General features: G+C 37.6%; 1 protein-coding gene across 1 annotated transcript; it reads right to left on the reverse strand.

The window, feature by feature from the left end:
* Positions 1-8,376: 8,376 nt before the first annotated feature.
* On the reverse strand, positions 8,377-12,262 carry LOC127093035 (pentatricopeptide repeat-containing protein At3g59040). The gene is made up of 7 exons (XM_051031932.1): positions 12,040-12,262; positions 11,630-11,930; positions 11,095-11,385; positions 10,458-10,706; positions 9,931-10,055; positions 9,310-9,408; positions 8,377-9,126 (listed from the first exon to the last, which is right to left on the reverse strand). The coding sequence occupies exons 1-7, from the start codon at positions 12,111-12,113 to the stop codon at positions 8,619-8,621; spliced, it is 1,647 nt and encodes a 548-aa protein (XP_050887889.1). The 5' UTR covers positions 12,114-12,262; the 3' UTR covers positions 8,377-8,618.
* Positions 12,263-14,854: the final 2,592 nt, after the last annotated feature.

Consider the following 14,854-nt stretch of genomic DNA (forward strand, 5'->3'; position numbering starts at 1 on the left):
AAACAGACTTAATCACAATATCGTCAATATACACTTGCATGAAAGTCTCAATAAAGTCGTGAAAAATGGAATTCATAGCACGTTGGTAAGTTGCTCCAGCGTTCTTTAAACCAAAAGGCATTGCTACCCATTCGTACGTTCCTATTGCTCCAGGACAACGGAAAGCCGTTTTAGGAACATCTTCTTCAACAATAAAAATTTGGTTATAGCCAGAGTATCCGTCTAACATACTTAAGTACTCATGGCCGGCTGCAGAATCTATGAGCATTTCTGCCACTGGCATAGGATATTCATCCTTTGGGGTAGCCGAGTTTAAGTCTCGAAAATCAATGCATACCCTAAGTTTTCCATTTTTCTTAATTACTGGAACAATATTTGCAATCCATTCGATATACCTGGTTATGCGAATGAACTTGCATTTTAGAAGTCTTTCGACCTCTTCTTTTATTTTCGACAGGATTTCTGGTGTGAAGCGTCTCGGAGTCTGCTTTATTGGCTTCTTTCCTTCCATTATCGGCAACTGCATTTCGACCAAACTTCTGTTAAGACCAGGCATCTCGTCATAATCCCATGCGAAACAGTCTTTGAACTCTTTCAGCAACTTGACTATTTCGACCTTGAATTGGGGGTCCATTTTTGCGCTTATGTAGGTTGGTCTATTCTCTGCCCCCACTCCTAAGTTTATTTCTTCTAATGGATCATGCGCCACCATCTTCTCGTTAGTTGACACTGGATCTTTTTCGAACCCTAGAGGTTCGTCGTCATAAATGGCGTCAAGCTTTTGGTGTTGCCATTCGCCCATTTGGTTGTTATCATGATCTTCTACAACGTCTTTTTGGGGACATTGTTTGTTGGAGTTTTCTTTGCTGGCTTCGACAGCCATGTATTTTACTTCAGCCTCAAGGGCCTCTTTGAGTTTGTTTCGGCTATGTAAGTCGTAATCTTTTCGAGCGCTGATTGTTTACTCGTCATCGTCAAATTCGCTTCCCCATCCCGTTGGCGCTATATGAGTAGTTCCCCACATCTAAGTTTCGCCAATTACTTCTTTATCCCACTGGAAACCATGTGTAGGATGAAGGTACATGGAGCTGTAGGCATTGTCTGTCGCCTTTAAGTCGAATTCGGCTGGACTGCATGGAGGTATGTGAGCCAGGTTCTTGTCGAAGCTTTGACTGTTGACATTGTTTATCTTTGTCATGAAGTAGCTTTGATCAGCCTCAATGTTTTCGACGATCCCGTCTGGCCTCCATATGGCTATTCGTTGATGCATTGAAGAGAGTACGACTCCTACGCCATGAATCCACTCCCTTCCAAGCAGTAGGTTGTAGTTCGCCCTTGAAGCAATGACCATAAACATCGTTGGCCTTGTTATGGTTCCAACAGTCAGATTCACCTGGATAACGCCCATGGTGGTTCCTACTTTTCCTTCATAATTCGACAACACCATGTTGTGGGGTTTCGCGTCTGAGTCGTCTTTCCCTATCTTCTTCAGCATGAAATGAGGCATCAAATTCACTGCTGCTCCCCCATCCACCAGTATCTTATTCACACCAATATTCTCCACCTTTCCTTTTATGAACAAAGGCTTCAAATGCGCTTTCATGGAGTCATCTGGTCTTTCGAAGAAAGCGTTCTGCTCTTCGACGCATCCATTATTCATAACGTAGTAGCAAACGGGCTTGTGTGCCATTGTTTCCTCTTCCATCTCGTCTTATTCGTCTTCGACCTCCATAACTCTATCATAGTCTCTAGGGAGAACAGAGACCACGTTACAGATCACATTGAAGGATGATTCTCAGTCAGATTCGAAGTTGTCAGTTATTTCGTCATCTTCCTGCATCTTCTCTTTCGACGTCACGGGTTCGACAATGCTGTCGGGATTGATCTGGAGGGAGGCCTCTTTTCTGCTCCTTATCTGATGATTGTTACTAGACTCCGCTTTATCTTTGCTGTCAGTGTCTTTTTCATTCACGCTCTTTTCTGCAGCCTCTTTTTCTGCCCTCTTCTGTCTCTGGAATCTCCTCCATTGGGATCTGGACATGGGGTTTTTGCCTTTGTAATTCTCTGAAGGATATGGTTTTGGCTTGTGCTTTTCCATTTCCTTCTTGCCTTCCATCGAAGCGCCTCTCTGAACCTCAAACTTTCCCCATTTTTTCTGCCCCTGGGCATCTCTAATGGGTTGAACCCATTTGTCATCCGTTGCTTTGCCAGATGGTTTATAGGTGTTCTAGCATCTTTCTCCATGCCTCCACTAGTGGTGATCACTTCTCCTTGGGTCATATCTTACTGTTTCCCAATTCTCTTTCCTCTTGGCTTTATCCACTGCCTCCAGGTTGGTTGCTGCCTTCCTGTCGAAAATCGCACTGCAGCGTGGGCACAACATTACTTCGGTTTTCATCCTTTGGCACCTCTTGATGAATTCTATTAGATTTTCCTCCTCTTTAGGATACGCCAGCCTCTGGAGCTCCTTTCGACGATGATCTTCGCCCACTTCGGCCTGGTCCCTCTGAGATGTTTCCACCATGTTTACCCCAACATTTTGTTCGTCAACGATGCTTAATTCGTTCATCTTTCTAATGAGTCTCTCCTCTTTGCCTTCGACGCCTTCTGGTGTTTGGTCGAACTCTTTCTCTGGGCAGCAGCACCAAGATATGTTCTTGGGACCATGTTTGTAACAGCATTTGTTCCAATTCCTTTTGGGGTCTTCCATCACCCTACGCAGAATTCCACTGACCACGGGCTTCAAAGGACCATTAACAGCTTCCACTTTGATTTTTGTGACTTCTTCACTGAAAGGCCCCATAGTGTTGACGCAGTTTGCGACATCACCTGTCCTTGTTTGATCAAGATCAAGGCCTTCAGTAGCCTTGTTTTCAATAATGAGGTCTTCAATAACCTTCTTTTTCGTATTAGGGGAATGCTCAATTGCCTCAACTGTTTCTTCATTGTTGTCTGAAGAAACATCTCCCTAACCGCTTGGTTGGATTGTGTTGATGTCGATCTGAGAGCTTGTCGGCGCATTGTACTTCACAAGATAATCATACTTCCCACTTGGCTGTCCCAAGAGGTCCTAATTCCCCTCTTGTCGAAACTTCGCATCTTCGACGGTATCGTCACCGGCCCTTTTGTCGAAACCTTCAGTAGTTTCCTTCCTTTTCTGGTTGTCGAAGCCTTCAGTAACTTCAACTTCTTTCTGGCTTGTGAGATCATCAGCAATCTCAACCATGTTGATGTTTGTGTCGAAACTTCCAGGGGCCTCCACCCTTTCCAAATTGCCATCAGGAGCAACTTCGATCTCCACCATGTTCACGATGGATGGTTCAGCATAGTGGGCTTCGACTGGCTGCATGGGGTTTGAATCGATCCTTATCTGTTGTTTCGGTTTGTCACCAAACTTTAGCCTTCCGTTACGGATAGCATTTTGAACGAGATCCCTGAAAAGGAAACAACGAGACGTTTTATGGCCTAGAAAATTATGGTGTTTACAAAAACCTCTCTTTTTCTGTTGTTCCATAGGCGGTTCTTTAGCGCCTGGAGGTTTTATTAATTGACCATCTTTAACCAACAGATCGAAAATTTCGTCGCATTTGGTGATGTCGAACGTATAAGTCCTTTTGGGGAACTTATCGTTGGTTTCGATTGGGTTTCCGTTCGACGGAGTTAGCACTTTGCACGAATAAGGTGGGCCTTGCTTCAGTTCTGCTAGGTCAATCTCTTGTTCGTCGAAGTTACTTGGTTCGTTTTCGTTGTACTCATCATCTTGGCGAACCCCTACGTAGGCCACCCTTTCTTTTTTATTCTTATTTGCTCTGAATTTTTCGTCCCTTAACCTTTCGACCTGTCTCACTCTATCTGCTAATTGTGCCATATCCCTCAGATACTGGGTATCTAGTTTCTTCCTTATAGAATAATCTAGTCCCCCTGCGGCCATTTCGACCAACTCATGTTCTGGCACCGGGGTGAAACATCTAGCCTTTAGCAATCTGAACCTATTTAAATAATCATCTATTGGTTCTGAGTGTTTTCTCTTAACACTGGCTAATTCTTTCAGACTTATTTTTGTTTGTCCCATATAGAATTGTTCATGGAACAGTCTTTCTAATTGGGTCCACGTATATACTGAGTTTGCAGGCAAAGATGTAAACCAAGTAAACGCGTTTTTTGTTAAGGAACTAGGGAAATATTTTATTTTCAAATTTTCATTACGGGCTATTTCCCCTGCTTCGATCAGATAACGTGCTACGTGTTCTATGGTGGACTCGCTAGTATCCCCTGAGAACTTTGTGAACTTAGGAACTTTCCACCTTGGTGGCAGTTCTTCTTGCAGAATATATTCTGACAGTGGGGAAGCATAACTAGGCCTTTGTAATCCCATGTTCATCCCATTTTGTGCCATTATCGTTTCGACCATAGCTGCCAAATTGTTTTCGACAGGCGGATTATTATACCGTATTCGTTGTTGCAATACAGCATCCGCGTCTTGGCCTCTCTGGATTACTATCCTTCTAGGCTCCTGTGGAACAGGGATTTTGACACGAGGTTGTTCGACTGCATCTTCTTGGTTTCTGACGTTTGTTTGAGGATTGTCTAACGATATTTGGTTTATCGTAGGCTCTTCCTGGACCGCCACCACTGGGTTATGGACCACTTGTTCTCTGTGTCGAGTTTGAGGGACTCCAAAGAAATCAGCAATGCGCGTCATTTGCGCTGCCAACAATTGGTTTGTTTGGGTGGTGTTTTGTATTAGAGGGTTAAACACCGCTCCCATTTGTTGTGTCAACATTTGGACCATATCATGATTACTCTCGTCCATTTGTTGTCTAATTACCTGCGCAGAATTATTTGTTATCGGCGGCACGTAAAGTGGTTGTTGATTTAGTCTACTCATGTTTCCGCCATATCCTGATCCTTGTAAGGGTGAAGACATATTGGCCATAGAATCAGAATATACTACCGGGGAATTGTGTAGATTTGCCATTACTGAAGTTGGCATTCCAAATGGTTGTTCCCTACCAGGCAGAGGCATGGTGAAATTTGTCACAAAAGGCCTAGAAGTGTTTCCCACGGGAGGGGGTGTCCTAACGGGCATTTGTTGTGCCCTGAAGGACGAACTAGGCGCATTCTGCGATATTGAAACCGCTGGCATTGACCCTGTTGACGAAGGTACAGCCTCTGACACAGGGACTGATCCTACAATGCCTCCTGTCGAAGGGACATGGTTGGATACTGGGATGGCTTCATTTGGATTAGAATTATTTGGATTATTTGGCTGATTCGCCATTTTCCTTACTCTTGTTCTTTTTGATATTTCTACGTCGGATACGGCTAATTTACCGCTTCTCAGTCTCATACAACGAAGAACAAACTTTGACTAACGATTATCTAAGTTTCTAGATTTCTGCACTGTCCCACTGGGCGTGCCAATTTGTTCGCAGTGAATTTTGGCGAACAACCTCTGGTTTACCAAAACTTGTAGAATTGGGTTACTTGCAGGATCAACCACACAAATCCTAGGACATGTGCAGATCTAAATGACTTTGAAGATATCTAGAACAACTTTCATATCTTTCATTTTTGTTCTCCAAATATTTTATGTCGAAAGATGTTGGTTAAAACGTTTAAACAGACGTAAATTTGACAAGATAAGATAAATGGCAGAAAATAACTAACGAAATATAAAGTGTCGAAAAGAAAGTGCAGAAAGATAATTGACTGGAAAACGTAAAAGGAATTTGTAAAGAACTTTAAACTTTATAAAATAAACTTTGAAGGAGTTGGTGTTTGTTTACACATACATGTTCCAAATATGACTCTTTTCTCTCACACGGGTACTTTGAGTATTTTCAGGAATTTTGTACAAGTAATTTTTCACACCTTTTTCGATAACAACTATCCTATTTATATACAAATAACATAACTTTTACTAACGACCAAATCCTAAAACTGTGACAAATGGCTTTCTTCTTTTCGCCAGATGCCTCCACGCGTCTTCTGCCAAACGTCACAACTCTTCTGAATTTGAATATTTACATTTTACGTCGAAATGACGTCTCTCTCCAGACTTTGTCGAATTGTCGAAATACTACAACATCCTCCATGTCTGTCAAAGGTGCCTTCCCATCTGCAGATATCTTGTCGAAATGTCGAAGCTTCAATTTTGTCGAAGTGTCGAACAACACTTATCAACCAAAACCGTTTTTCCCATGTCGTCATTTGTCGAAAGAACCATTCTGCATACCAAATCTCATGGCGTCGAAAACGCATGTATACAAGAGGTGAACTAGAAGAGTTATTGCGATATGGAAGAATAAGAAGATCTGGGCAAATGAAAAACTACGAAGGTCGAAATCGGTTCAAAGGTTTTAGGATTTTTGCTTCAAATTTGAGATGTTTGATGGAGAAGATGAACAGGGTGAATTGTGTTATGTGTAAATGCATTTAGAGTGTGTTTGAATGAAACATTTTAATGAGGAAATGTAATATTTTGAGAAAATTTAAAATAATTTGGACAAAAAATATGAATAATTGTTAAAATGATGGAAATCTATGAAGTATTTTGTCCAAGTTAAATTTAATGATTTTAAAATGACACCTAAAATCAAAGAATTCAAAATTCCTTTTATACTCCATAACATGTGAATGTCAAATTGGTTATTATTATTATTTTAAATTTTGCAAGTTGGTCCTCATATTTTTTTAAAACTTAAAATTGACCTCCAAAAATTTGCAAATTGATCCTTATTAATTTTTAAATTTCATACAATTGGTCTGCAACAAGGTTCAATCTAATCCCCTACCTTTTTACATTAATTGTATATGTACTCACGGAACACGTCCAAGAGCTAGCACTTAGATGCATGATTTTTGCAAATGATATAGTCCTTCTTTGAAAGTCGAAGGAGGATTTAAATGAGAGGTTGGAAACTTGGAGACGAGCTTTAGAAACACATGGTTTTCGCCTAAGTAGAAGTAAGACGTAGTATATGGAATGTAAGTTTAACAAAGAAGAAATATTTATAACATAGAGATGAAAGTTGGAGACAATATTATCTCACGAGTCACACGATTTAAATATTTTGGATCCGTAATACAAAATGATTGAAAAATATAAAGGGATGTAAACCATTGAATTCAAGTTGGATAGTTGAAATTGACAAGGGCATCAGGTATTTTATATGATGCAAAGGTACCGCTCATGTTGAAGAGAAAATTTTATCGAACTGCAGTAAGGTATGTGATTTTGTACGGGACATAATGTTTGACAGTTAAGAATCAACACGAGAATAAAGTAACTATAGCAGAGATGAAGATGTTATGGTGGATATATGGTAAGACTAGACGAAAGTTGATCCATGTAGCCGATCCCACTTGATGGGATAAGACTTAGTTGTTGATTTTGTATAAATTGATCATTTAAGTTTTCAAAAGTTCTAAATTAGTCTCTATTTTTCAAGTTTTAAATTCGGTCCGAAAAATTTAACAAAGAAAAATTCTAATACTTTATCCAAACAAAAGAATTTAAAAATAAACTAATTTCAATTGAATCATTTGAATTGCTTATAATTTTATTTTATTTTTAAATTTTAAATTTTCTCTTCCAAATATACTCTTAGATTATATTTTTAGGATAATGTAAAATTGTGTCTCAATGATATATATTAAAAAACTCTATAAATGAAATGTTTGTGTTGGATATAGAAATATTATGTCGGGAAGATGTGTATTGATCTAATTAAAAACTTATAATTTATTTATTTATTTATTTATTTATTTCAACATAAATACTTATTTTTAATTTTTTTGACATGTGTCATTGAAGCACAAGTTAGCATTATCTATATTTTTTAAATTTCAATTTAACCGTTTAATTAAATAATATAAATAAAAACACAATAAAGACGTCACATATAGACATTAAATGCGTTCAATTCTAAAAAGAATCTAAAATAAAAATCTAAAATAACATAATCTTCAAGTAATAAAATTTGAAATATCAACTCTTTATAGGGGTAAAACAAAACACATTCATTTAACAACAGAAGGAAGAAAAAAAACTAACCCTAAATTTTAGGTTAGACAAATTGTTTGAAAGAATATCAATTCAAATTTTGTGTTGAATTATTATTGACCACTTTAACTTATCTCTCAACCAATTCTAAATTATTAAGACAAATAATATTTACTTTAAAAAAGACGTTTTTTTATAATGATATACATATTTAGTTATGAAGAATTATGATAAAAGTTGATTCTTGTACCCAACTTAAAAGTGCAATATCTCTAATTTAAAAATAAATAAATAAATTAGTAAAAGTGGAACATTTTGAGGCATTAGGTTATTATTTGTGAATTGATAATATGCTAATTAGCCATAAATGGATGATGGGACAAAAATACTTTTTTCAATATCCCAACTTAACTCTTGATGGCTAAAATCCTCTAGCATTCTCTTGTCTTATAATGACAATTTAAAATGAATAGATACTTCCAATCTCAATAAAAATACAAAGTCCCTAAATTTGATAGTGTACAAAATTTATAGTGTCTACATCTTGAAGTACTTGACATGGTCTAACTCGACTCCTCTGGTTGTTCATTAGCCATCGCAACCTGGTCGTTTAGTTATCTTCTTCGTCGTCGTCGTCGTCCTCATCGTCGTCGTCGTCATCGTCCTCTTCATCAAGGTCGTTAGCTTTAGGTAGTTTGTTAACTTCAATGGAATGTAGTAGCAGCTCATTAGCCTCTATTTTATCTTCTTCTGTTTTTGCTAAAGAAAGAAGGATATTTTTAGCTTTCTGATCAGGAACAAGTCCACTCAACTCCATTTCTTTAAACCAATGAACAGCACTGTCAAACTCTCCATTTTTTCCATATGCATCCATTATCGTCGTCAAAATTGTTTGATTGGCCTTGACACCTCGCGCAAGCATTTCCTCGTACTTTTCCATTACCTTCTCAATATCATTTTCCTTAGCATACCCTTTAAGTATGGTTCCATAGGTGACAACATTAGGCTCAAAGCCGTCTTGTATCAATCTTCTGAAGAACTTCTCGGCACCATCCATGTCAGAAGCATTGACGTATGCTAATAACATGGTGGTATATGAGCAAAGATCTGGCATGTACCTGCATGAAAAAAGTAAAACGATATTGTAAAATGCTATAACAATACATTCTCTGAATTCATAATTGAATCTGTAGGTGAATACAAACGCAAACCACTCCTTGAAGCAGATATCCTCAAATTTAATGTTAATAATGGAAGATTTAACATAATATAAACTAACAGTAGAAAGGAATGCAACTTACTTATCCCTTCTCATGGTCTTAAACACAGTCCGAGCTTGCTCTACCATTCCCGATATGGAAAATGCATCAAGTAAAATATTGTAAGCTTTTCGAGTTGGTCTGTGAAAAGGAAGAGAATACAGTAATTTTTAAAAAGAAGATAAAATAAAATTTATTTAGCAAAAGAATAACAAAATATTAGTAGACAGAAATTTAACGAAGTTCCATATAATAAAAAGTTATCAAATGAGAAAACTAATTGTGTGTGCACGGAACATAACAGCAATTGGCTTCGTGAAAATAGCTAGTAATGTGAATATCTCTATGATTTACTCACAAAAGCCACCAAGGACACTGATGTTACAGTTGACCGATAGTTTGCTTGAAATTGGTGCTTCCAGACATAGTAAATTGTTGAATACACGACTGAGAGAGTTGCATTATGCAATTGAAATTACTAGGTTTGCATTATGTAAATGAATTCTAGGTTTCAAGGATACAATAATTTCAAATTAAGGTAAATTCAATTTTACAGTGCTGATTATAATTTCAAAATATTACTCTTGGAGTAATAAGCTAATCTAACCAGCTTTCTATTAACTCTTGGCAATAACAGTTTTACTCTCTCATTCTCTGGCATACCTGACACCTGCGTCAAGCATTTCCTCAAATACTGCTAATGCTTCGTCCTCCCTCCTGGCTTTCCCATAAGCATTGATGAGTAAGGCATAGCTAACCACGTCGGGTTTGAGATCAGCTCTTTGCATCTAAAATTAGGCATTTACTTCAAAATCTGATGAATTAATTATAGACGGTAAATTAAAAGGGGAACAGATCTACGAGACAAAAACCAATGAGAAGTCTTGAAAATACCACAAGATTAAATAGATAATCTGTTGGGGAAATTCCAGAGAATATCAGTGCCTCTCGTGGATAAGGACCAAGTTTCATAACTCAAGAGATTTGATATTTTGATAAAACTCTGACCGCGTTAACATGGAGAGAGGTTTCCAAACCATAAGATAAGAAAAATAAAATCACTTAATTGTATGAATATTTTCAGGAAAATGTTGACCGTAGTAAGCATGCATAGGATACAACAAGATGAAATTAAAGAATCCTGAATCTATTGTGGACTCTGTAAGAGTAGATAGATATTTTTATTTTACCTGATCATATATGTTTGAAACTTCCTTGTAATTTGTTTCAAATGACATCAAGCTATTATATGTTACAGTGGATCGTTCAATTCCCCGTTCAGCCATCAGTGTGAATGTGTCACGGGCCTTTTCATGACTTCCAGCCTTCTTATACATATAAATCATCATATTAAACATCTTCTGATCTGGTTTCAAAGGTGAATTTTCATCATTCAATAGCTTGTCAAATACTTCTTCCGCTTCCTTAAACTTGTTCCCCTGCAGTTGAATCAATTATATGAATCCGAAATTGAAAGCCCAACACTCAATAGCATAGCAGACTATGCAATATTCATAGAAATCTATTCTGAGTTCAATGTAGTTATCAAAGAAAAACATGAGGAGACGTGTTGGAGTTGAATAATCATTCATGGGACAGTCATGATTAGTTTCGACTCGTGGTGATTGTAACTTGTAGCCCTTAATATCTCTATGTTCAAATTCACACGACGACATATGTTTAAGGTGCTTGCTTTAACTGTAACCAACCGTGAAGAAATTAAAGTTAAGAACAACAACAATAACCACTAGCACCAAGAGTAAAGTCAATAAGTGCAATGTTACAGGTAAATAAAATTGCACGGGATAGATATGATATGTATATTACCTCAACAAATGTTTTAAGTATAATCTGATATGTGAATGCAGAAGGCTCGGGGCCAAATGTTTGCATCCTACGAAAAATCGATTCAGCATTGTTGTATCTGCCTCCTTTTCCATATGCTTCCATAAGTGCCGTTTGAGACACTACATTTGGTGCATGACCACTCTTATTCATCAAGCCCAACACCCTCTCGGCACCATTGAAGTCTCCAACCTTTCCATAAGCCGTAATGAGCATGATGAAATCCATCTTACTAAAATCCCACCAGTTTTGTGCTCTAAGCCATTCAAGAATCTAAACAGAACAAAAACCACACAACAACCCATGCAATTAGAATCTTCGAAGCACGGACACAATTCGCGACACAGACACATTGACATTGACACCCGGGATGGGGGCTATCGCCATTCTCATTTGACAAAATCATTAGAAAAGCTAAAATTTAAAGCCAAACTATCCTCCAAACAATCAAACACAAAGCATTCGAAGCCAAATTCATTATAAATAAACACAAAGATCAATGCATTGGAAAATATACCTCAGCAACAACATTCCACTTCTTGAGTTGTTTAAACCTAATCAAAGTACCAACAACAAGGTCTTTAGGAATAGTTTGGTTCTTCATCTTCTCAGAAGAGAGCACAGAAACAGCAGAGCCAGACTCCTCTATTAATTTCATTAATCTCCACCAATTTTTCTTCTTAGCTTCATCGGCATCATCCTTGAAAACCACCGTTTGCTTTTTCCTCTGCATAAATTTTCTCGGTGTCAACATACCCTTACACACCACCTTCAATCTCCCACTCATTTTCACTCTCACAATTCCATATTCTGACTTACTGTAAACACACACAGAGTAAAGAATAACATACAACACCGAGAAACTAACAACAACAACAACGGAAAGAAAAATTGAAAAACAACTTGTAAAAATTCAATTCAACTTACCTTGTTTGAAGAGGTGGCAAAGAGAGTTTCCCCAATCCTAAGTGACAGTGTGACTTTGAAATGAGACTACACATGGCGAAGAGAGTTGCGTCGAGTTCTGCTTCTGAGTTGTTCCAAAATCGAACCAGAAGAAGAAGATTGTGTTTTTTTACAGGAAGAAGAAAGAAGAAGAAGATTGTGTTAATAAATCCTATATAAATATCTATCTATACGTTTTTCTTTTTCTTTTTTAAACATATCATGTTTAGTTGGGCTGGGTCAGACCCAAAGTTAACTCAAATATTAAGAATATTAGAAATTTGAAAAAAATTTAATGCATCTTATATGTTTTTTAAGCCACCATGCAAAAATATATAATTGTCCTTAATTTTCGTACATGCAGCTTTGGACGTATCTAGGACTCACTTAACATTAAAATATTTTGGAGATACATCTTCAGAATATTTTAGAGGTTAAATCGCGTCAAATTCTTCTCCTTCCTCATTTCTCATTTTGCTCAAAACCAACTTCAAACACTCTCAACTTTTTTCTCATCACCAACTCAAAAATCAATCAACGAAGTTCAAGAGAACTTCAATCAATATCAGAAACATCATCCAACCCTAAAGAAAAGTTAAAATTTGTAAGTTTTTTTTATAAGTTTTTGAGTTTTTGTGTTAATAAGTGGAAATTGATGATTAAGGTTAGAAATAAGTAGAAATTGCATGTATGATAGTTTAGACATAGTGTACTACACGTTTGTTGGTTGAAATGTGATCAAAGTATTTTTTTTTGAATTGCATGGGTACATTGGCGCCATTGACGCAACTGCTGAGTTGTAGAAAATTATGGAGATGCATCTCTGAAATTTTTCAACGTTTTAGTTTCCCAGATTTCGGAGATGCATCTCCGAAACTTTTCTCAGTATTTGTTTTTTATTTTCTTGCTTGTGGTATTTTGCCTACACTGATTTTATGCTTTACTTTAACTTACAGACATAATGACCGATAAACACGATAGACTGAGGTACATGAGGATTGCACAACACGCATTAGTGCGGAGGGAGAAGAGTCAGCAGGTTTCGGAGGCTCCTGGTCCCTCTGGCCATGCAAAGCCATGTACTTCTGGGGCTCGTGCCTCTTCTGATGCTACTTCATCTTCTTCTTCCCGAAGGAGACCCTGTAGATTTATCATTACTGTCATTATATTCAGATCATACTGTCTGACATATCTGAGACGGAGAGGATGAAGGAGAATTGCGGTCCAAAACGCAGCGGAAATTAAAATTTTCTCCTTTAGAGATCCTTACGAATGGTCAGATCAGTGATAGAATATTTACCTCTTGTGACGATTGAAACCTTTGGTGCAGATCTCTTGTGACGATCAAAACCTTTGATGCAAATCCACGAAGCGATCACGAACGTTGAACGATGACAACGTCTCTACTCAGTCCACACAAACGGATTCCTTCAATCTCAGTGCTAGCTGGTACGAATGAAGGCTTTGAGTGAGAGAGAGAGAGAGAGAGTGAAAATGAAAAGAATGCAACCGCAAATTTTTGCTTCTGCACAAGGGTTCTATTTATAGAACCACTTGTGTGGGCTTCAAGCTAAAAGCCCACTTAAGTGTATTTTGGCCCATATCTTATAATATGCCCAAAATCACTTAAGCTCATGGTACCTTACCATATTTCGTATTCTACTCAAGTACATCGTACCTTAAGATGCTCTATAACTCACTTAAGGGCACCGTACCTTACGGTATTCCTTAGTTACTCTATCTCTCATCAATCCGTCCTTTGTGTGTGACCCTGTAGGTTTTCGTGACGTTGACAATTATATTAAATCACGCATTTAACATAATAAACAGTGAGCGGTATCTAGCAACACATCACTGCTACCCAAGACACGAAAATGTCATGTGATCTGGCAATTCCTTCTGTGATAATACTTATGTGTATAATTACCCTTTTGCCCTTATGTCTATATTGAACACAAGGCATAGACCGTGTCATCCTTGTCCAGTTCAATATTGGGCCCATAGACATTTATCCTGTTATGCAGGATGGGCAAATTCCATCTAGGTCACTCATGTCCCTTAGCATGCTTTGTGGAGTACCCATCAACTGTCTTTATGGTTATCCAGTTACGGACAACGTTGGATCAGCAATAAAGCACTCGACTCTACATCTAGGATCCATAGTGGTTTCAGGTCGAAGAGTGGAATACACTATTATCACCATGAGAATAACTTATGACACCTTGCATAACTTTCTATATAGTATTCTCATAGCAGGTCAATCCGGTATAAATATTACTCCTAATATTCATACTTATGTTTAAGACTTGATAACTCTTTATCCATGATCCATGAGATGTGATCATCAGTCTACAAACATACTAGTCTTAATGCTTTAATGTTATCCCACTTCACACTAAAGCTCGACTACGGATACTTTAGGAATAGTGTCCTTATGTTTAATGTGTTCTCATGATTAAGTCACACTTAATACATTAAACGGACTATCTATTCCAGGGACTTTATTAATCAACCATAATAAAGAGAATGCCTTTTATTATTCGATACAAGTACCAAAATGTATTGGCCTCTAGGGCTTACACCAACAGAGGAAGCAATTAATTGAATTCATTCTTTTTTCTTTACGTTAATTTTAATTGAGAAATGGATGGCATTGATTCTCTGGGTTCCATACGAAATAGTTCGAACTCCTTTGTAAACATGTTGACTTTAGAATCCTCGACGTCATATGTTCCCTCGTAAAGAGTTTGGAGAGCATCCCACATACCTTCAGCACTCGCATGATGTGAAATTGAGT

The sequence above is a fragment of the Lathyrus oleraceus genome, chromosome 6 (assembly GCF_024323335.1).
Source record: "Lathyrus oleraceus cultivar Zhongwan6 chromosome 6, CAAS_Psat_ZW6_1.0, whole genome shotgun sequence".
NCBI lineage: Eukaryota > Viridiplantae > Streptophyta > Magnoliopsida > Fabales > Fabaceae > Lathyrus > Lathyrus oleraceus.

What these genes read in the sequence shown, in the direction of transcription:
- LOC127093035 (XM_051031932.1), bottom strand. Translation starts at nt 12,113, where the DNA reads ATGTGTAGTCTCATTTCAAAGTCACACTGTCACTTAGGATTGGGGAAA. An exon ending in AGTGGAATGTTGTTGCTGAG is followed by an intron (nt 11,386 to 11,629) that starts GTATATTTTCCA and finishes TGTTCTGTTTAG; the next exon opens with ATTCTTGAATGGCTTAGAGC. An exon ending in ATGCTTGACGCAGGTGTCAG is followed by an intron (nt 9,409 to 9,930) that starts GTATGCCAGAGA and finishes TCCTTTTCACAG; the next exon opens with ACCAACTCGAAAAGCTTACA.